The following is a 23,365-nucleotide window of genomic DNA, read 5'->3' on the forward strand; positions in this document are numbered from 1 at the left end:
AGAGTCTATAAACCGGGATGGGAAGATAACATGTCTCCCTGCCCCACCCCCCCAAAAAATATAAAAAGCAAGTCATGGAGTTTGTCTGCAAAACAACTATGTTTACCTTTCACCCATTAAAACCTAACATCCCCCACTCCACCCACTCTTGCCTCTGTGCAAACTCCCAACTTCCCACTTTCTGCATTGGCATTGATCCCTAAGGACAGCAATAATCTGCACAAGTACATTTAGGAATATTCCACTGCTAGCCCAAGCTAAGATAACTACCAGGGGGCAGTTCTCTCTGACCTTCCATTCTCCTACAGCCTTTGCAAGCACCCTTCAGAAGCTGAGCTCAGTTTCTAATAAGATCCCTGCACGATAAATAGCCAAGGATGGTTTGTGATTTGCATTTAGAAAATTAATCACATTTTCTTTCACCTGGTCTCAAATTCACTCTTATTCTGGAAGATAATTATCTATCAAGGGAACTACCATTCCAATCATCTGAGTTTGATCAATATTTTCCTTTATGCCTTGTTTTCTCTGATCCTTCTTTCTCTCCATATGCCTCATATATTCATGCAGTTGCAAAGTCACATACATAATATACATGTATATATAATATACACATACACATGCATATACATATTTATGTTTATGTATATATACACATACAAAGAAAATGTCTATAGATATGCATGTCTATTTATTTATGTATCTACATCTATATACACAATGTATGTACATATAAATATATGCATACATGTGTGTATATGTGTGATTATATATGTATATAGAAAGAAATAAAGAGAGAAGAGAGGAGGGACAGAGATGCAGAGACAGAGAGAGGATCATCCTATCTTCCAAAATGTTTTTGATATATACATGTTATCAAAATAATTTAGAGACCCTTGATAAAATGGCTACAAAGTTAAACTCGGAATCAGGGAGACATGTTCCAGGTCTACTTGCAACACACAGCAGCTTTGTGGCAATCCTGGAACATAACTTATTTTCTCAATACTCTAGCCAACTCTCTAAGACTATCTGCTATAGAATATATTCCAGTTTGCATTGGTAGAGGAAATTTCCCAACAGTGGCATTGTAGGACCAAAGAAATTAGCTCAGGTTAAATTTGAACTAATGAGGCAATCAATCCATCTTTGCTAATGAAGCCATTTTCAATGAGGTGGAGAAAAAAAAACTGTGTGTGGGTGTTTGTGTCGGTGTGGGTGTGTGTGTGGGTGTGTGGAGAGAGCAAAGGGGTTGTCAAAATAATCATGCATAGGATCATGAAGTTGAAGCTAGAAGGGACAAAAGAGGCCTTGTAGTCCACGTCCCTTAATATACAGATGAGGAAACAGAGGCCCATGGAGTTTAAATGAATTTCCCAGGGTTGTACAGATAAGAAGTGACTTTCTTTTCTTTTCTTTGTGTAGTGGCAAAATATGTCAATATGATACTTTCATAAAAAAGCTAAGAGGTACAATCTATAGGCACAAACTTTCATACAAAGGGTAAGAATGCACTATAGGGTTTCAGTAAAGGATTTCATTAATCTATATTGTCACTAGGAATTCATAATTACTACTCTGACTGATGGTGAGATACTACAAAGTGCTCATGTATATTCTACTTCATCTGTTCTGTTATTAAACAATTTCCCTAAAAATTCTTGTGGATTTGGAAATCAAGTCCTGATTCTTCTATTCATACTGTTTATAGGGAAGAAAAGGCAATGGCTTCTTTTTTCTCTGTCCCATCTGTATTCCCCAAGGAAGCCAAACTTTCAGTAGATGAGAATAACCTCTGCTAACCATTTATCCACAATAAGTAGATATGATTCTAGAGGCAAGAAAAAGAGGAAAAGAGATGCTGGGAACTGTGGATAATGAATACTTCATTTATCAGAGCATGTGGTGATATGCAGAAAGGACCTTAGAGGTTGTCTAGTCCAAGAATCTCATTGACAATTTTGACAAGATCACAGAGTTAGTAAGTAGAATAGAATGTTGGTTTTCTGACTACAGATCAGAATCCTATTCATGATATAACTTTGCATGCCTGAATCATTATAGATAATTATTCCTATGGGTATATTATGTGAATTCACCAAATCCAGCACTTTCAATCTTTTTTATTTCCATTCTGGGCCTCTCTGACAGTCTGTTTAAGCCTATGAATGGACCTTTCACAGAAGAATGTTGTCAAATGCATAAAATACAACACATAAAATTATGAAGGAAACAATTACACTGAAATACGATTATTAAAATACAAAAAAGTTCAGCAACCCCAGTTTAAGAACCTCTGGGGGGCATTGTCAACTTTGGCAACTGTACATTTGAATGAAAAGGTAATTCTGTACTATCTCCACTAACTTTTTCACATAAATATTACACATTGCTCCCTTTTCAGTATTCTATTAAAACTCTATGAAATCCTATTCATTTAAAATATAGTTACCTATATGTGTAATTGTGTGTGTATGTGTGTGTGTGTGCATGCAAAAGTTCATGGACCACAATTAAAATTCCTGACCATTAACCTATGCAAAATATCTGGTGTGAGTTTTTATTATTTCTTCTGCTTAATGTAGAAGGATAAGCACTTAATAGCTGACCTATAGATGTTTTTTGTGGGTATAACATGTTCAATGATAAAATACCAAAGAAAAAAAAGAATTGCTCAAAAGAAGGTGACATCTTCCTTTACCCATAATGATCAAGTTGATGTCTGAAAAACCACACACACATGCATGAGCGTGTATGCCCATGCACAAAAGTGCAGAATAAATTAAATAAACACAGTTTGACAATATATTAGAACACTTTACAATTCCCTTAGTCTCCAGTCTTTCCTTATATTATATATACTTACCTGGGCAAGGCAAGATGTTACATTCCTGGTATTCCAGTGATGGACCAAGACAAGGAAGTCCCCCATATTTGGGTTCAGGGTTGTTACAGACCCGTTTACGGTTTCGAATCCCTCTACTGCAGTCTCGACTACACTGGGACCAAGGAGTCCATGCTGACCAAGCACCATTGATAGTATGTGCAGAATACCTTCCAGATCGTAAGAAATCCCCAGAGAGCCCTTCAGGTAAAAGAAAAAAAGTGAAAAGATCACTCTACAAATAAGTCAAACTACAAACAAAAGCTTATAGTCTCAAGCCCCAAACCCACTAATATCATGTGTTTTCTTTGACTGTCCTCTCCAACTCAACCTGTTATTTTTATGCTTCAAAAAAAAAGATAATTTGGAATAAAAACATTGTATGATAACCTCCTTTAATTTTAGACAATTTCCTACAGTTGCTGTTAAATAAGGTTATAAATAAATAATTCATACATGTGGCAAAGTTTGTCTAAGCAGCCAGTTGGTCACCAGATCGATTGTTGGATTTGGAGTTTAAGATTCAGGAAGACTTAAATTCAATTAATCTCAAACATTTAATGGGTGTGTTATTCTAAGGAAGTCACTTAACCTAGCTTTGCTTCAGTATCCTTATCTATAAAATTGAGAATAATTTTAGGAGAGTACCTACCTCCCTGGGTTGTTATAAGGTTCAAATGAGATTATATGTGTATAAGTGCTTTTCAGATTTTAAAGTGCTCTATAAATGTTACTATAATTATCATTATATATACACACATATAAAATAGATAATTTGATACTAGTTTTAGATTTTTAATGTAATGTTATTTTTCTAAGAAAGGAAATAATGTTCTCTCTTCCCTTTGGAAAGGTGCTAAGAAACCCTATAGCCTGCAGGCACGTACTGACATAGCATGGGAATTTAATCGCTCTTAGACAGAATGGAATATATCACACTTCTGTTAAAGCCATCAAGCTAGAAAAATAGAAATGATTCTGACTTTTGCTAAACCTGTGCCTTCACCTATTCACCTTTTGAAAGTGAATTAAGTGCTAGTGAAAGGTGGCAGATTAACTGACATGGAATCAGTGGCTGTTGAGACTGACGCCTTCCATGGAACTAGGGGATAGTTATTTTTGACGAACTTAAATTGTAGGTTTATGAACAATTCACTGTGCTAGAGGACATAGAGTGATGAATGATGAACCAGTTGGTTAATAGGTATAAAGAAAATAACAAATAACAACTAAACTGTGGAACATAAAATATATATTAATACAATCATGTACCATCATGAATAAATGACACAAAGGCAAAAATCATTCTTGTTTCCTTAGTATCTTTTCATCAATTCAAAAAAACACCTTAATGGCTTTCACCAAAAAAAAAAAAAGCTGGTGGTAGCTGAGATATTTAAAGCAACAACAACCCACAAAATGCTGTAAGTCTAAATATTGGAAGTAACCTTGTCATGAAGATAGAATTATTCCTATTGGCAGATCAAATGTTTAGCTCCATCCATTTTGTTCTTTATCAATAAATAAGCAATTATTTAGCTCCTACTATATGCCAGACACTCTGCAAGGAACTTAGAATACAAGTATGAAGAATGAAACAATCTCTACTTGAAAGGAGCTTATATATATCCCTTAATCTCTGACTCAAGGAAAGTTGTTGGGCTTGTTAAGATTCAGTCACAGGGTGGGGCAGCTAGGTGTCACAGTGAATAGAGAGCACTGGCCCTGGAGTCAGGAGATCCTTAGTTCAAATCTGGCCTAAGACACTTAACAGAAAACTAGCCTGTGACCTTGGGCAAGTCACTTAACCCCAAATGCCCTACCTTCTTCCCTCTTCCAAAAAGAAAAGTTTCAGTCACAGGGGAAAGTTACAAATATATAGGCCTATCTTTCATAACACTGCCCTAACCAGTTTTGGGTGGTGTAGTGGAAAAGATAGGCCTGTATATTTGTACTTAGAGCCAGATGCTGTTGTTTATGTTTGAGTTTGACTCTTTGTGACTCCATGGACCATACCATGCCAATATTGTCCATGGATTTTCTTGGCAAAGATATTGGAGTCCCGCTCCAGTGGACCAAGGTAAATGGAGGTTATGTGACTTGCCCAGCATCACAGAGATAGCAAGTATCTGAAGTTGAATTTGAAGTCAGGTCTTTCCAATCCCAACAATCTATCCTTTGAGCTACCTACCTGCCTCAAAGACAGAAGACATAGGCTCAAATCTCAGTCCTGTTACATAGTACCTAGATAACTTAGTGAATCATTTCTCAGGGTCTCAGTTTCTTCAGATGTCAAAATGAGGGGATTAGACCATAGGACTACCAAGATCCTTTCTAATCTAATATGAAATGATATGTTATTTCCATTAATACATCATAGATAAATTCCTCTAAAATTTGACTAATTTTAATGTGAAACAAAATAGAAAGACCTGTTAACTGCCCTAGTCACAGTCATTTCATCCTCACCTGATTAACAGCTAAGTGAAGTAATTGGAAATGGAGTCACAGAAACCTAAATTCAATCCTATTCAGACGCTTACTAGTTGTTTTATTCTAGGGGAATTGTTTAACCTCACTCAGCCTCAGTTTCCTCATCTATAAAATGGGGATAATAATAACATCTATCTCATAGGTATAGTGGGAAGATATAATGAGAACTTTGTAAACTGTTGGGAAAACTTTGGTGTTATTTGTATGCTAGCTATCATCATGATTGCCATTATATTTCTTGTTGCAGGAGCATCAGCATTTTTCCTCTGGAACTAATGCAGCACCACTGAAATGCTGTCTAAACTTAATTTGACACATTTAGACTCTTATTATGTGTGAAGCATTGGGGAACAAAGCTAAAAAAAATTAAATGAGATAACCCTTTTTGTTAAGATTACATTCTTCTAGAGGGAGAAATAGCATGTGCATAGCTAAATATGTCACAAAGAAGGGGGTAACAAACTCAAAGAAAAATCCAAGCCAAATCTTCTCAGAAACTTGAATGAGGGCTAAGAGACTCTGAACAGCAATAATGGAACAGGTGGCACTCAAAGCTAACCTGTGAAGAAAGAAGGTAATTTTGATAGATGGAGATAAGGAGGGAGTGCATTCCAAGTATGAGGAATGTTCTGCAGGAACATACTGATCAGTGATGGTTGCGTCTGAAGAAGTCAATGATCCAGATTGGCTGAAATATAAGCTATGGGGAGGAGAGTTAATATAAGGTGGGAAACATAGCTTGTAGGCTACTGTTACCATCACGCAATTGAAACAGAATTAGACTTGGAGTCAGTAGGCCCAGATTCCAATCCAACATCACATTAACAATGTGATCAATGGCAAGTCACACCTCACAGAGCCTTAGCTACTTCATCTATAAAAAATGGATAGACAATAAGGCCTGCACTATTTATCTTATGGGATGAAGAAAATACATTGTCAACCTTAAAGCACAAAGAGAGCAATGGAATCAAAGATTTAGAGCTGAAAAGGTTATCAGAGGTCATCGGGTCCAACTCCTTTATGTTGGGGATGAGTTCACAAAGATCCAAGAACATCAAGAGACTTGATCATAGTCATCCAAATAAAAGCAGAATTTGAACCCAGGTCTTCTGACACCAAAGAAATTATTCTTTCCACGGTATCACTTTGTCTCTCATAAATGAAAGTTGTTCTTGTTGGAACTAAATTGTTCACTTCCTGAAATACTAGTTGTTTTGTTTTGTTTTTTTAATTTTATCTCTCAAGCAACATGGAGCCACTGAGGTTTTTTTAAGTTGAGAAATAGCATACATTGAAAGCAGAGAAATCAGCAGGAAGACACTAGAATGAGGAAGATTATTTTGTTAACTATGTGAAAGACTGAACTGATGAAGTAAGATATACAGAGGAAGGAGGCATTTAAAACAGCCCAACTGAGATATGATAAAAACCTGAAGTGCTAGTGGTATTTTTGGAAAAGAATTAGGTACAGATATAGCATCAAGGATTCTTTAGGATTAAGCACCTGACTGGATTAAGAGTTAGGAAGAGGAAAGAGAGATAAGTGGGGGGAGGAGGGATTTAAAAGGCTGGTGAACCAAAAGATGCAAGTGATATCAATTTAAATAGAGGATTTGGGTTTCATTATAGGTAAGAAGAAGATGTGTTCAGTTACAGGCATGTTATTTGGAGTGCCAGGACACCTGGGTGGACATATCCAGTAGGCACTTTGAGATGTGAAAATGAAATTCAGGGAAGAGATTGTGGTTTGATTTTGTTTTGCCTAAGTGGAAGGTAGTATGTGAATTTACCATGATTCCTAAAGAAAACAGAGAGAAATGCTAAAAGTTAAAGCAAGGAATTCGGTGCTACAAAATATGTGGTCATAAAGACAAAACATTTTTCATTCTATTCTATTTTAGACCTATCATGCCACAAAATCATTTTATGGAGAATTTGGAATTTGAAATAAAAAAACAAATTCAAGATTAAAAATTTTAAAATAAAACCACTTTATTTTTTATTATTTTTATTTCTAATTAAGAATAGGAAAAAAGAGGAGTTAGAAAGTATATCTGTAGAATTTGTTTCAAGTAATAATTAAAATAAGCCAAGAAAATACATTCTTTCCCTTTTCTCTCTCTTGAATTTGATGTCGGAAGAAATGAGACCGTATTTAGATTGCTCTCAAATTGAGAGAGAAATATAGAGAAGTGCAGTCACGTTGGTATAAGATACGTTGTTTCTTGTTCCATTCTAGAAGAGTCATTACATAATCATACCTCCTCTCCATGCAGAATATACTCCCAGAAAAAAAAAAATGAGCATGAGGCATTTCATTTTCCCTCTTGATCCTCCCTGGTACCAAGAAACCACCCAAATTGTTCCCATTAGTGAGAGTACCACCCACATTATGAGATACTAACTCAAATAAAACAAAGCATTCTTGACAATTTTTATTTTCATTTTTCAAAAAAGATCTCTTTTTAGCTGGAAAATTACTTTCACCTTTCTTACAAGACAAAAACATGGTTATAGCTATAGAAAACTCATTACCACTTCTCCCTGAGGTGATTAAAGTTGTCGTAATTTTAACAGGTATGATTTTACTTTTAATTAAAATAACAAAAAATGAATTCATTTCTAGCACAATACAACTTAAAAATAATTTTTTTCAGTATTGATGTAGTCTAGTGTTTATTTAAAGTGGGTTGAAGTCTCAAGACTTTAGCCTTGACATTGTCAAAGATCCATGATTTCATTGATATTTGGCCAGATTGATTGATCAATTCAATGACTTCTTGAATTACTAAGGTTGAAAATCTCCAAAAATGTATGGCCAACTGGGAGGTGGAATCAGAGCCAAATTGGGAGTGTAGAAGTATAAAACTAGCTGAAGTCTCCTGACATTCCCCTACAAATAACTCTAAAATGTGTCATATTGAATTTTGAAGCAGCATAGCCAACAAAAGTTTGGGGTAAGATATTTTTTTTCTGTCCCAAGATAACTTTAGAGGGTCTGAAGGAGATGTCTGTGATACCTAACTAGGGAATTCCCAGAGCACAGGAGGTGGCAGAACCAGTTATAAGCCTTGGAGGTGGATGTGACAGTAGTACCAGAAGCTTCCCATGCTATCAGATAGTAAGAGGTTTGGACAAAGTATCAGAAAGAGATAACGGGGGATCTTGACCTGGCACTGGACACAGAAGCAGGTTATAATTGACAATTTCACTACCCATGAACAATACAGGGTGGAGTTCCAGGACAGAGAAGGACAGTTGCAGTTATAGGGGAGCAAGGTCTCTAGCTGAAGTTGTAAGGCAGAGAGGAGTACTAGCATTTGTGGCTGAAGAAAAGGAGGGGTCCTTCCTGGGTAAAGACCAGACCTCAGACCAGGAGAGCCATGACTACACCTCTCCATGGATAACACTAGCTGGGAAACACTGAAAACTTTACACACACCCATAACTAGCTCTGAAAATAGCAGTGCAAAAAGCCAAAGTTGGGAAAAGTGACTACCTACCTCCAGATGAGCAGAGTTCAAATTTAATATAAAGTTCAAAGTCAAGAAAAAGACTAGAAAAATAAGAAAACAGCAGAAACAGAACCAAATGGTAGCCATAATGATCTCAGACAAAGCAAAAGAAAAAAAATAGACCAAATTAAAGGAGATAATAAGGGAAAGTCAATCTTATTAAAATACATGATAGATAATGAAGTCATATCAATGCTAAACATATATAGAACAAATGGCATAGCATCCAAAGTCTGAAAGGAAAAGTTAAATGAATTACAGGAAGAAATAGAGAGTAAAACTATACTAGTAGGGGACTTCAACATTCCTCTTTCAGAACTAGATAAATCTAACAATGAAATGAATGAGAAGGAAGTTAAGGACTTGAATAGAATTTTGCAAAAGTTAGATCTGATAGAACTTTGGGAAAAATGAATGAGAATGGAAGGGAAAATACCTTATTCCCAGGTATACATGGCACCTCCAAAAATTCACCATATATTATGGCATAAAAGCATCACAAACAAATGCAGAAAAACAAAAATATTAAATGCTCCATTTTTAGATCTTAATGCAACAAACATTCAATAGAGTGCTTTGAAAGCACAGATTAAAAATTAACTAATTAAATAATCTAATCCCAATGAATGAGTGTATCAGAGAACAAATCAGAAATAAAATTAAAGAGAATGGCAGCAATGAGACAACTTACTAAAGTGTATGGAATTAAGCCAAAGCAGTGCTTAGGGGAAAGTTTATATTTCTCAACTCTTTTATCAATACAAAATTGATTAGTAAATTTGGCATGCAATCAAAAATTTAAAATGAACAAGTTACAAATTACCAATTAATCATCAAGATAGAAAATTTGAAAATCAAAGGAGAGATTAATAAAATTTAAAGTAAAAGAACTACTGAACTAACAAATGCTGCTACTAACTGGTTTTATGAAAATAGCAACAAAATAGAAGTCATTTGTTATCAAAGTTATTTGATTATAAAAGAAGAGAAAACCAAGTTAGTGGTATCAAAAATGAAAAGTTGAATAAACTACCAATGAAGATGAAATTAAAGAAAAGATTGAGCTAGTTTGCTCAAGTGTATGCCAAAAAAATTGACAATCTAAGTGAAATGGATGAATATTTGTTGTTCATTTTTTTTTCAATTGTGTTTGACTCTTTGTGATCTCATTTGGGGTTTTCTTGGCAAAGATACTGAAGGGGTTTGCCATTTCCTTCTCCAGTCCATCTTACAAATGAGGAAACTGAGGTAAACAGAGTTAAGTGATTTGCTCAGGGCCAGACAGATAGTAAATGTCTGAAGCCAGATTCAAACTTAGGTTTCCTGACTCCAGGGTCTTTATCCACTGCACCATGTAGTTGCCCAGATAAATATTTACTAAAATGTAAATTGCCTACATTAACAGAAGAGGAATAGAATACTTATATTATCCCAGCTTAGAAAAAGAAATTGAACAAGCCATAAATGAGTCTCTAAGAAAAAAAAAATGAATTCACAATGAATTCTGCCAAATACTTTAATAATAATTAATCCCAGTATTATTTTTAAATAGATACAAAAGGAGTTTTATATATTACTTTTATAAGACAAATAAAATTTTAACACCTAAAAGAGGAAGAAATAAAACAGAAAAAGAAAATTATAAATCAATTTCCCTAATGAATACAGATGCAAAAATTATAAGTAAAAGAGTACAAGCAGATTACAGCAATATATCACAAAGATCATACACTATGAGATCACCAGGGATAATTCATTCAGTCATTCATTTATTAATTCATTATTTGTACCTTCTTAAAATTTTAATTTTTTTTGTTTTTTTATTAACTAATTTATTTATTTTTAGATTTCAACCTTCATTTCCACTAGATTTTGAGTTCCAAATTTTCTCTCCATCTCTCCCGTCTCCCCACCCCAAGATGGCATGCATTCTGATTACCCCTTTCCCCAGTCTGCCCTCGCTTCTATCACCCCCACCCCTTATCCTCTTCCCCCTTAAATTCTTATAGGGGAAGATAGATTTCTATATCTCATTGCCTGGATATCTTATTTTCTAGTTGCATGTAAAAACCAATTTTTAACATTTGCTTTTAAATCTTTGAGTTCCAAACTGTCTCCCTTCTTCCCTCCCCATTCACCTTCATTGAGAAGGCAAACATGTGTAGTTATGCAAAACACTTCCATAATGGTCATGTTGTGAAAGACAAACTATATTTTCCACCATGCTATCCTGCCCCCACACTTATTCTATTTTCTTCTTTGACCCTGTTCCTTTGCAAAAGTGTTTGCTTCTGGCTATACCCTCCCCCAATCTGTCCTTCCTTCTATCATTTCCTCCACCTCCATCTCCTTCCCCTTACTTTCCTATAGGGTAAGATACCCAATTGAGTGTCTATGTTATTCTCTCCTTAAGACAAATCTGATGAGAGTAAAGTTCACTCATTCCCTCTCACTCCCCTTTCCCCCATTGTGAAACCTTTTCCTTGCCTCTTTAATATGAGATGATTATCCCATTCTCTCCCTTTCTACTTCATATGATTATATCAATAGATGCAGAACACACTTTGGACAAAATACAACAAGAATCACTATTAAAATTACTAAAAAAGCATAGGAATAAATGGACTTTTTCTTAAAATGTTTCTATCTGAAACCAAGAGCACACATCCTCTGTAATGGATATAAACTAGAAGCCTTTCCACTAAGATTAGAGATGAAGCAACGATATCCATTATCACCCCCATTATCCAGTATGGTACAAAAAAAAGCTAGTTATAATAATAGCATAAGAAAAAGTAATAAAATAGACAAGAAGGAAACAAAATGATCACTCTTTGCATATTATGTAGTAGTATGCTTACAGAACCTTAGATAATCAACTAAAATAGTACTGGAAACAATGAACAACTTTAACAAAATTTCAGGATATTATATAAACCCACATAAAGCATTAGCATTTCTATATATTAACAACAAAGTCCAGAATCAAGGTATAGAAACAAAAATTCCATTTAAAATAACTATAGACAACCTAAAATAAGTGGGTATCTATCTACCTGCCAAAACAAACCTTGGAATTATATAAACAAAATTCACAAAATACTTTTCACACTAATAAAAATTAGATTTAAACAACTGAAGACATGTTGATTACTCATAAGTAGTTTGAGACAATATAATAAAAATATAAATTCTACCTAGATTTACTTATTCAGTGACATAGCAATGAAACTACCAAAAAATAATCTTATTATTATGCTAGAGAAATTATGCTAGAGAAAATAAAAACAAAATAATAATAAAATTTATCAGGAAGAACTAAAAGGTCAAGAATATCAATGGCATTGATGAAAAAAAAAAATTGTAAAGAAAGGGAGCACAGTAGTTCCAGATTTCAAACTGCATTACAAAGAGATAATCATCAAGACAATTTATCACTGATTTTAAAATAGAGTGGTGGACCAGTGGGATGGATTAAGTAGACAGTACACAGTAGTATACCACCTAGTAACCTAGGTTTTGGTAAATCCAAAGATTCACACTTCAGGCCAAGAACTCACCACTTAACAAAATTGCTTAAAAAACCAGAAAGCTATTTGATAGAAACTAGATCAACATCTCATACCTTCTACCAAGATAAGGTCAAAATGGATACATGATGGAAAAATAAAGAGTGATACAGCATAAGTAAATTAGGGGAGCATGGAAAATTTTACCTATCAGCTTTATAGGGACTCAATTCAGATTTATAAAAATAAGAGCCATTTCCCAATTGATAAATTGTCAAAGGGTGGAAATGAAATTAAAAAGTCCTGGTTTCAAATCTCACCTTACACATTCACTCTCTGTGTGATCTTGGATAAGTTACTTGCCCTATCTTTCCTCTGTGTGTGTGCTTATGTGTATACACACATACACATACATACCTCATTACATATCTACATATACACACATGTGCAGACACACATATATCCAATATTTTTTATTCATCAGCTGAGTCAGTCATTATAGAATTTTGCTAGAGTGAATTTTAGAACAGAACTCTTTTGCTTATATATATATATGTATGTATGTATGTGTATGTATATGTGTGTGCATCATAAGGAGAAAACTAACAAAACTACTTGATGTTTTGTTTTGTTTTATTTGCTCCTTAAAAATACTTGTAGTAAACAAAATCTAACCAGAGTCTTCCTTGGAATTGAGAAGTTATTTCACTAGATCTATGAAGGACAAAGTCTAGAAAAAATTAAGGAAGAAGGAATGCTGTGAGAATTACTAAGGGGTAGGGGTGGGTAGGGAATAGGCATTGTTTCTGCAAATATTAATTAGCATTCCTCCCTGAGATCCAGGAAGTGAACAAAATTTTTTTTTAGAGCTAATAGAGGCTGGTAGCTTGTGTTGCTCATTGAAATGGAAAAAAGCTCCTAGACACCTTCTAGACACCTTCTGTAAGTCTGACAACTTACAGAAATTCAAGAAATTGGTTCAGGGGGGATTCTCTGGCATTTGGATGCCCACTAAATATTCAGCAAATCTTCTTACACTTAGCAGGGTTATGATGCTGGCATCTGGGAATACCAAAAGTAGGAAGGTGCTTATTCTTGTTGTGAATTTCAATTTTTTAATGAAAATTATTATTACCCCCAAGGAAAGAAGTCTTGCCGAGTTAAATTTATTTCAGATTCTGCACCTTTAAACTTAAAAATTTATTGTTTGTGGTAATGCTGAGGCATCTGCCTGTAGGTCAACAAGTAAATAGTAAAAGTATTTATGATTCCTAGAGCAGTAAATGAGTAACTGAGTAATATGAGTATTAGGCATCTACAAATGAAATCAAAATTGGGGGAATTTGAGGCTGGAAATCTGAATACTATTACCTGCATTGTTACTAACAACTAGTTTTAGATTTTTGATAAAATTTTCCCTCAATACCAGTGAAAAGATGTTAGATTTTTGCCCTTTCTCGAAGATTATTGTTGTGTGTTATAAAACTTGGTCATTTATTTAAAAATATGATTGCTAAAATTATTATTTCTCCTTGTCTTAAACCTATTAAATTAAAATAAATTATATATGTTTTTGATATGTCATTTTTATGTATGTTTTCTCCCTGATAAGCATATAAGCTCTTTGACAGCAACATCCAGCAAAATGCCTGCCATACAGTAAACACGCATATTTCTATTTAAAGAATAATTGGCAGCATATCTACTCAAACACATACATTCATTTAAGTAAGTTTTCCTTCCAAGAGACCAGAACTAAAGTAGCATTAAAAAATGAAATATATTTTGTCCCTAGGAAAAAGAATTTCTTCACTTCAAGAGTGGGCTAAAATTAGCAGTGGCCAAACACATCCAGAATTCATGTGTTCTCAAGATGTTGTCACTAGTATTAGAAGCCACCCAATAGTTATACTTCTAAGGAAAACATATTGGACATTTTATGTTTGCTATAGGCTACTTAAAAGCACCAAGAAGTTAATGAATAGATCACTGTTATATGAGGAAACTATAGCTTCAATTTCTTCTTATTCTCTTAGACCAAACTCTCATCCAGACTTTATGTCAGTTTAAATTATTTGCTTTAAATTATAGATCTGGTTAATATTAAAAGTCGAGGTAAAATACAAGGGTCCCAATGCTTAGTTCAAGGCTCTTACAATTATACTATGGAAGGCAATGGAAATATTTTAAATACCTAGGTTAAACAGATATTGCTGTAAAGGAATCATTGTGAATATTTTTACACTGTCAGTATGAACAGAGGGGACACTCTTCTTCCCCAATATGATTTGCATAAAATTTAAGTGCAGTATTGCGTTTCAGTGGATGAAGCAGACTATTTTTCCTTTCAAAGGAATTTAATTTTGTGGCTATAATCTATTGGAGAAAGCTTATTTTGGGGCCAGTGTGGGCTTAATTTCAGACTTTGCAATCTTTACCAAATACTTGTAATAATAGATTCGAGTAAGAATTTACAGTGCTTTTGTCACAGTTGCTCAATCAGTGAAGAAATAGTATTATTATCGAAGCTGATATCTTACAAAAAGTAGTCATGCTTGGACTGAAGTTTTCTTTGCAAGAGATTAGAGGCAGTATGGAAGAAGAAAAGACTGTCTTAACAGTGTGTTCTCCAGAAAACCAGCTCAGTATATGAAAAGATCGTTAAACTTAGATTCATAAGATGTGACTTTGATTCCTGGCTTTGACACAAATAACCACTAACATGTGCAACTCTCTTCACTTCTCTGTGACTTAGTTGACTCAGAAAATGAGGAAGGAAAGGAAGGAAACAATCATTAAGTGCTTACTTGATGCTAGGCATCATATTAAGTACTGTTGATAAAAATACAAGCAATGTTTCCATTAGCTGCCTCATAGGTTTATAAACAAAATACCATCTATATAAATGTGAATTACCATTATTTATTTATGGAATTCATAAAAAATAAACCACTGAAAAAATGCTATTGCAAAGGCCAATTCTATGTCTGCCTTACAAGGAGGTTCTTTTATTATATCAATAATCATTCCTCCTAGAGGAGAAGGTCTTTAAGAAGAGACTACCTTATTCTAGATTTCCCTAAACAGTTAATAATATTAATAAATGTCATTTAATACAGCTAAATGCCAAAAAGTAATGCAAAATAGCTTCAATTTAACACCAACTATTGGTGGTTGCTTAACTTTGAAAATAAATTCACTCATATCACAGAATCTGAGTCAGTAGACCTCAGAAATAGGATCTTAATGATCATTTTCTCTCTCAAGATCAGATTTAAAGACTGGTGGGGAGGTGAATATAAGAGATCTCATGGAAGCCTATTACATTCTTGGATGCCTCTAATTACTCAGAAAATTTTCTTTATATGGAACAGACAAGCATATTTCCACATACAATTTCCATTCTCTACTCTTTCTTTTGCTTTCTGGACTATCATAAGTCTAATACCACTTATCTATGACAATATTTTACATGCTTGGAGACAGCTATTATGCCCTGCTAAATCTTCTTTTGGGAAAACCATGTCAGATTCCTCCAATCAATCTTCAAATGGAATATTTCCTAATCTCCTTAACATCTGGGGCATCTATCAGTTTGTTAGCTTTCTTCTTAATAGAACATCCAGAAAGAGCAAAAGCAATATCTAAAGAAATAACCATTAGCTTACATTTTTGTTTTCCTCACTAACCTAATCTGCCTATATTTTGTGAGGCATAAATAAAAAGGAAAATACCTCCCCAAGTAGTCAAAGATAGTTTGGCAATGTGTCTGTTTTATCTCAGCTTACCATCTGTGGAACAGCCACTGGTCCCATCACTAGAACAGTAACGCATTTCAATCCTTTGCCTTCCCACCTCCAGTAAATTGGGGTCAGGTAGTCGAGCTTTGCAAGTGTAACGGAATCGTTGCTCATAGTGGCCTCCATTGTCAGAAATATTGACAGGAGTCCAAGGTGTCCAAGGGGTGGTCTTTTTCAGCTCTGGACATGAGTTTGTGTTACAAGGCTGATATTCCTGGGGAAAAAAAAAGTATATTGCATATTTGTCATCTGGCAAGATCAAGAAAATCTTACAAAAGAGTTTTGTTTTTTTTTTTTTTCCTCCTGGTGGCTACTAAAATTGAAGGCATGGAGTCTGAATCTCCATGTCCTGGAATATTAGCCATGTGTGGCTAAAATGTATTTAGGTCTCATCTCTAAATTTATAAAATCAAACCTGGATAAAATTGTATCTTATGAAAAATAATTTACTGATAACACAAAAAGCCCTGTGAGTATCTGCAGAGGGTTTCATGAATGCCCTGAAAATCTTAGACAATAATTATATCACTATACCTTTTGTATCTGCTTAAATAAAAATGTGAGTAGAGTTCTTTTGTTCTCCTAAACCTGATCTAATACTGGTTCAAGATGGAAGTCTATTAAAAAGGGATACATAGAAATGCTACCCAAAATTGTACATTATTGATATTTTTGTCCTAAAATAATGTTCACTTCTGGGCAGTCACTTGAAATCTTCTTGATTTGAATATTTGTTTCCATAGCAAAATAAAAATAAACCAATGACAAAAGTTATGAAATGGATACAATATGGTAGGACCATCATGCTGCGCAAGACTTATGACAGATAAAATTAGCATTTACTCCACTGGATTATGCATACCTAAAGTTTATGTACTTAAAGGCCCATAGAAAGTTCAAATTTCATGAAAACAAATTTTAAAAAATCTTTACAAAATGAGATAGCTTCCCTCTCAGTTGCTTATACAACTAACTTCACTAGCATTTGTGAGTTACATTTTGATTTTTGTTTTCCTGTTATATCACAAGGATTTCCTCAGTCCCTGACACTGATTTTTCCTTTTCTCCTTGAAAGCTTATCAATTATTTGATTTACTCCCAGAAAATTTTCTACAAGAGATGAAAAAGAACACCTAAATAACAAACGTAATTAGACAAATATTATTATTTCAGTAAAGACACAAGTAGTGACCTATATATGCATTAACAACAACAACAAAAGCTTCAGAACATTTATGATCTGATTATTATTTCTACATACATGGTAACTGGGAAATTCAGAATGCCATCTAGTACAAAACAGATCTGAGGAAGGCATTCCATACTTTATTTTATTTTCACTATGATGAAAGCCAATGGTTTGTCTTTTCTCACCAACTTTCCCAAATGCTAATGATTCAAATGTTTGGCTTTACTAGGACTTTCTCATTGCCGTTTCATTTAAAGGAAAAAATCCAAAAAAGTAAGAGCAAACTGAATGTGTGATAAGTCCCAGTGCAAGGTTATCGTGCCTATTTGAGCCTCTGTCACTTCCCAAGCCTAGTTTTCAGTACTTTCATGCAGTGATAAGCAAATAGCTTGAAAGTACTCATATGCCCATTTCTCTTTCCTTCATACCAAGCCCACAATGAACATCTAACTTACTGAGATGAAATACAGCAGATGTCTGGTAAATAATGGGATAATTCTGAGAGTATGAAAAGTAAGGTAAATATGGCCATGGCAACACAATGTGGGATGAGACTTTGGAGCTGGAGCTGTTGAAATATGTACAACCATTTCATTTGGAAGCATAACTTAATATCTGAACACCTTAACTGTGATAAATATAGAATGGATAGGGGTGAAGTAAAGGACAGGGAATAGGTGATAAAGCTGAGAATAGGGATAGGTATGTAATATTTATGAGTTTCACAACTATGTATTGAATACTTATTATTTGTTAGATAGTCTGATAAGTTATGAGAAAAAAAGTTTATCAAGGAATATACTGTCTGATACCTTGGATATAGAAAATCCTGTTCTTCCAACAAAACTAAATATTCTTTTGTTCAGTTTCAACTTACTTATTTTTAGTTTTCAACATTCACTTCCATAAGTTTTAAATTTTCTCCCCTCCCTCCCCAAGATGGTATGCATTCCAACATGATTCTACACATACATTCCTATTAACCCCATTTTCACATTAGTCATGTTGCAAAGAAGAATTATGGTGAATGGGAGAAACCATGAGAAAGAAAAAAAATAAAATGAAATAAAAAAAGAAAATAGTCCTCTTTGCTCTGAAATCTGACTCCATAGTTCTTTCTCTGGATGTGGCTGGCATTTTCCATCATGTGTCCTTTGGAATTGTTTTAGATCCTTGAATTGCTGAGAAGTCTGTCAGAATTAGTCATCACACACTGTGGCTGTTCCTGTGAACATTGTCCTGGCTCATTTCACTGAGCGTCAGTTCATATAAGTCTCTTCAGGATTTTCTGAAGTCCACCTATTCATTATTTCTTATAGCACAATAGTATTCCATTATATTCATATACCACAACTTGCTCAGCCATTCCCCAAGTGATAGGTGTCCCCTCAATTTCTAGTTCTTGGTCACCACAAAAAGAGCTGCTATAAATATTTTTGTACAAGTGGATACTTTTACCATTTTTGTGATCTCTTTGGGATATAGTCTTAGAAGCAGTATTGCAGTTCAAAGAGTATGCAGATTTTTATGGTCCTTTGGACATAGTTCCAAATTGCTCTCCAGAATCATTGAATCAGCTCATAGGGCTACCAACAATGAATTAGTCAAAACAAGTATTCTTAACTTGGCATTTGTGAATTTAAAAAATGAAAATTGCATTTCAATATATATTATTACATTTATTATTTTATGAGTTAAAAACATATTCTAATATGGACCATAGATTTTACCACACTAAAAAAGGGTTCCATGACACAAAAAGGGTAGCAATAAATGATACTCTAAATCTAGGGTCAGAAAACTATAGTTTGATTCACTGGCAAACAGGAAAACTAAGAATGATTTCTTTTTAATTTTTAATTAAAATGAAACTTTAGTTAAAATATAAAAATTATTTTAAGCTTATAAGACAGGGCAAACTAAGAAAGGCAGGGGTCATATCTGTTTCTCTGGTCATAGTTTGCCAATATTTGTCCTAAAGTTATTCAAATTTGTGACATAACAAACTATTAACAACCATTAGCACACTTTAATATTCTTATTTCAATGATCACCAAATTATCTAACTGATCATCACTGGCATTCTGAATTGAACTTCTAGCTTCTTTCTGTGCTGTCTTGGTTTCAATCTTCTACCTAAATATATGGTCAAAGGCAGCCAAATATTAACTATATACGGCTCTCTTATTTTATTCATTTTTTGTCTTTAGATCACAATTTCCTTAGGAGAATGTATGTTATCTTTTGAAAAATAAGGTGAGAGATCACCATAAGTAAGTAGACTGAAATTAGCAAGGTTCTATAATTGAGCATATACCACAGAATGGGCACTGCCAGTTTGAAAATGCCATATGCTCTTTTCTTTTCAGTGGTGGTCTATGTGCCAGCATCCCAGCATATTTCTGTGCAGATGTCCAAAGGTATTTGTTGAAAATAACCTGCAAACATGTTTGAATCATGTGCCTCTGCTATAGGAATATGTCTTAAGATATTATGCATATAAGTTCTTGGTTTGCCAAAGATAATGCAGATTCTGAATATTTTAAAAGAAAATTAATAGAGACATTACCAATGGTTCCTAGAATGCTTCTGTCAAGTCCGCAATACTCATCTATGTAGGATGAATTTTCATTTAAAAAACAAAACAAAACATAGATGGATTGAGAGTTGGCCCAAATGTCTTCAGACATCTATTTACTGTCTGTAATCTCAGCCAGTAGATCATTTTATCTACCCCAGTTGTACTTTTAGTCCGAGTTTGAAAGAACACATTTGTGCCTATTATACCTATATCCACTGTTATCTTAAACAGTATGGTTCATTCTCAGACAGATTTTTTTCCTTTTGTTTAATTTACCTTCTTTGTTGTATAATGAATATATGTCTTATTTTTGACTATATTGATTATCATTGCTCATGGGACACATTATAACTAGTGCTCCAGCACTTTGTCTTATGCTATTCTATATGAATGTGTGGGTATCACTATGATATTTTGGTTTGCTGACATAATTCATTTCCTTTGCTTTCTATATAGTAGATTTTATTCACAAGGATGATTATACTACTGTCATGATTAATCACTGAGAGATAGATTGTCCATTAGGACTGGTCATCTTAATGATTTAAATAACTTCCATTCAAAAATATATTTTCATATTTAAGAGAATTAATTGAATATTTGTGATATGATTGTCCTGTAAATAGTCATTCTTACTGTCCACATTGACATTATCCTAATTCCATTAATTTGATTTTTAATTCTGCCTACTGATGGAAATTTCAAGTTTTTTTCTCTAATCAATGATACTACCAAAAGCAGTCAATGAGTTACAATTACAAATTGAAAGAAAATACTGTCCTATGAACAAGGGAAGATGAAAAATGCAAACATCAATTCTTTTTTTTTTCACTTGCAAACCCAACCAATTAGTCAATGAACATTTCTAATTTTACCCCTGTACATAAATATTCTCCAGCTTCAATTCTATTTCAAAAAAAAATTTAATCTTTCTTGAAATTTAGTTATGTTAAACATTTAGACAACTGAATATATTTTATCACATATTATTAGCAAAATGTAGCCATGCAACTTCTCAAACAGATGGAGAATTTACTGACATAGTATACTTAGAATTGAAAGTGAGAAACTACTTAAGAGATCATTTACCTCACCTTTTTAAAAACTGATGGTGAAATTAAAGGCCAATATTTTCAGTGAATTGCACAAGGACTCAGAAATAGGGAGCAGAAGAACCAAGATGTTTTTTTTTTTCAAAATCCTGTGAATCTAAGCCCTGTGATTCTTTTCACTATGCCACATTGTCCTTCTACCCTATCTTGTGCTCTATCCTGCTTGCTCTCTAATGTAGCTCAAAGCACACAATAAGTAGTATATAACAGAAAATTCTGAGATAATTCTGTTAGTGTACAAGAGATTATAATAAGTCATTCTGTCCTCTTTAAGAAGGTATAAACCTATAGTTTACTATGGTAACTGTGAAAATGAAGGATCAGTGTGAGGATTCCAGGAACTCATGCCTTATTCCATCATACACTCATTATATCCAAAATATAATGAACACCTTAACCTCCTCAGAGATTTAAAATCTTTGGTTTCTTTTTTATACCAAAACTATATAGATGTTTGAAATACACAAATATTTGAGTATATGCTTCTTCATACATGAGAGCAAGTTTTTTCATCATACATCCATTGTAATTTCTTTTTGTGATGGTGGAATGGGCTATCTAATTTATATGCTTCCACTAGGAAGAAAAGTTAGACAACATTTTCTAATGAACCAGAATGGGTATATGTTTATGTATTTTTTGCATTCTGTAATTAAAATATCCTAAAAATCCTATAGAGGAGTAGCTGGCAGGCTTTTTTTTTTTGGTCTTCAATGAGCAGCATGGTTTCTTTTTAAATTTATGAGCAACACTGGGTTTGGTTAGGGGTTTTTTGTTATTTTTTTTCTATAAATTTAATTCTAAAATTCTTTCTAAAGTCCAAATTTGCTCATGATGGTTTATTTAAATTCTTCACCTATGAAAGTAAAGTTCAAGCAATAAAATAAAATATTTTCAGCCAGAAACCCTGAATAAAATGTGAGTTTAATTTTAGCCACAAGTGTTCAAGTAGGCCTTGGAGAGAAAATTTAATTCCCAATGCTGTTACTGATTTGGGGGACCTTACTCAGCTTTTTATATCTCAAGGCATCCTTATTCCTCCATTTGTAATGAAGAACTATCAATTTCTACCTTACAACTACAATGAAAAGATTTGTATAGGTTTAAGAAGTAGGCCTAGAAGCATGATAATGAACATTTGTGATTTTAATAGTATTCAGAAGGATTGAGCATTTAGTATGGTGCTTAGAAAGAAAAAAAAATCTATGAGGGTAGAATTTAGAGAATTAAAAGGGTTAAAAAAGCCTAAAAAAAAGACATGCCACCCATAATCACAGGACTTTCTTTCAGTGGCTATAGTGACACTCATGTGGGTAAAGTGAATAAGTTCTTTGACAGGGCAGCATAAAATTAAAATAGAATAATATAAAAGTTATGGAAAACTGGTCATGAAGAGGCAGTCATTAAAGCATACTATTTTGACCTTTAAACAATCTAATTACAGAAAAGAATGAAAATCACCATATAGTTTGTAAACTCTAAGTTAATACATAAAATATAACTTTTTTTTTTCCTTTACTGGTTCGTTTTTCTAGACCAAGGAATTTTCAAAATGGAATTATTTATATCTTTGATAGTATGTTTTCTAGGTTTAAATAATTTTTACTAGATATATGAATGATCTTTTAGCTTTCTTATTTAAAGATTTTTATATCCTTAAATTCTTAGTAAGTTAGAAAGCAAGCTAAATAATTCAACTGAATTAGGTTTTTAGGCAGGATATGATAAAAAAAAACACAAATGAGGACATTCACAAGCATGAAGGCAATATAATAATCATGTAGTAAGAATGTGGACACCAGATAGTCAGCCCTATTGCTCCAATGGTACCTAATTGGAAGGCCTCCAAGTCACGGGGTCAAATATCTATCTATGGAAGTTTGCAGGACTGGGGGTTGGGGATAGAGAGGGCAGCTAATAAAGAATCATGTGAGGTGATGTGTCCAGTAAGAACAATCCACACTGGAGGATGGTTATCAATCCTACTGAAGTTCTGGTTCTACCAAAGTAGTAACTGGAAATGTGAGTCACTGACCAAAGTAAGTATATGGCACTGGTATTTTTGTTCTATATTATGTTTACTAATTCCATATAAAATGTCTGGAGATTATTTTCAACCTGAAAAAATATTTTTTACCATACATAACCAAAAACACAACTAATAAATATGGGAAAAGACAATCTATTGGTTGTTGGGGTTTTTTTTATTTGATTAAAGACTCAAGAGATATATCAGGTTTTAACCTCTAAATTTTATCATTAATTAAATGCTACTTATT

At 33.7% G+C, this 23,365-nt stretch overlaps 1 protein-coding gene across 2 annotated transcripts in view; it reads right to left on the reverse strand.

The window, feature by feature from the left end:
- Positions 1-23,365, reverse strand: part of SEMA5A (semaphorin 5A) — a 679,502-nt gene that overhangs the window by 32,975 nt on the left and 623,162 nt on the right. For both annotated transcript variants that reach the window (XM_069077034.1, XM_069077023.1), the window contains 2 exons: positions 16,193-16,418; positions 2,867-3,085 (listed from right to left, as the gene is read on the reverse strand). In XM_069077034.1, coding sequence (XP_068933135.1) covers positions 2,867-3,085; positions 16,193-16,418 — 445 coding nt within the window. The remainder of the gene's footprint in view (positions 1-2,866; positions 3,086-16,192; positions 16,419-23,365) is intronic.

This window comes from Petaurus breviceps, unplaced genomic scaffold, assembly GCF_028583685.1.
Source record: "Petaurus breviceps papuanus isolate PSGF00001 unplaced genomic scaffold, PetGlider_PUasm1.0 151, whole genome shotgun sequence".
Lineage (NCBI taxonomy): Eukaryota > Metazoa > Chordata > Mammalia > Diprotodontia > Petauridae > Petaurus > Petaurus breviceps.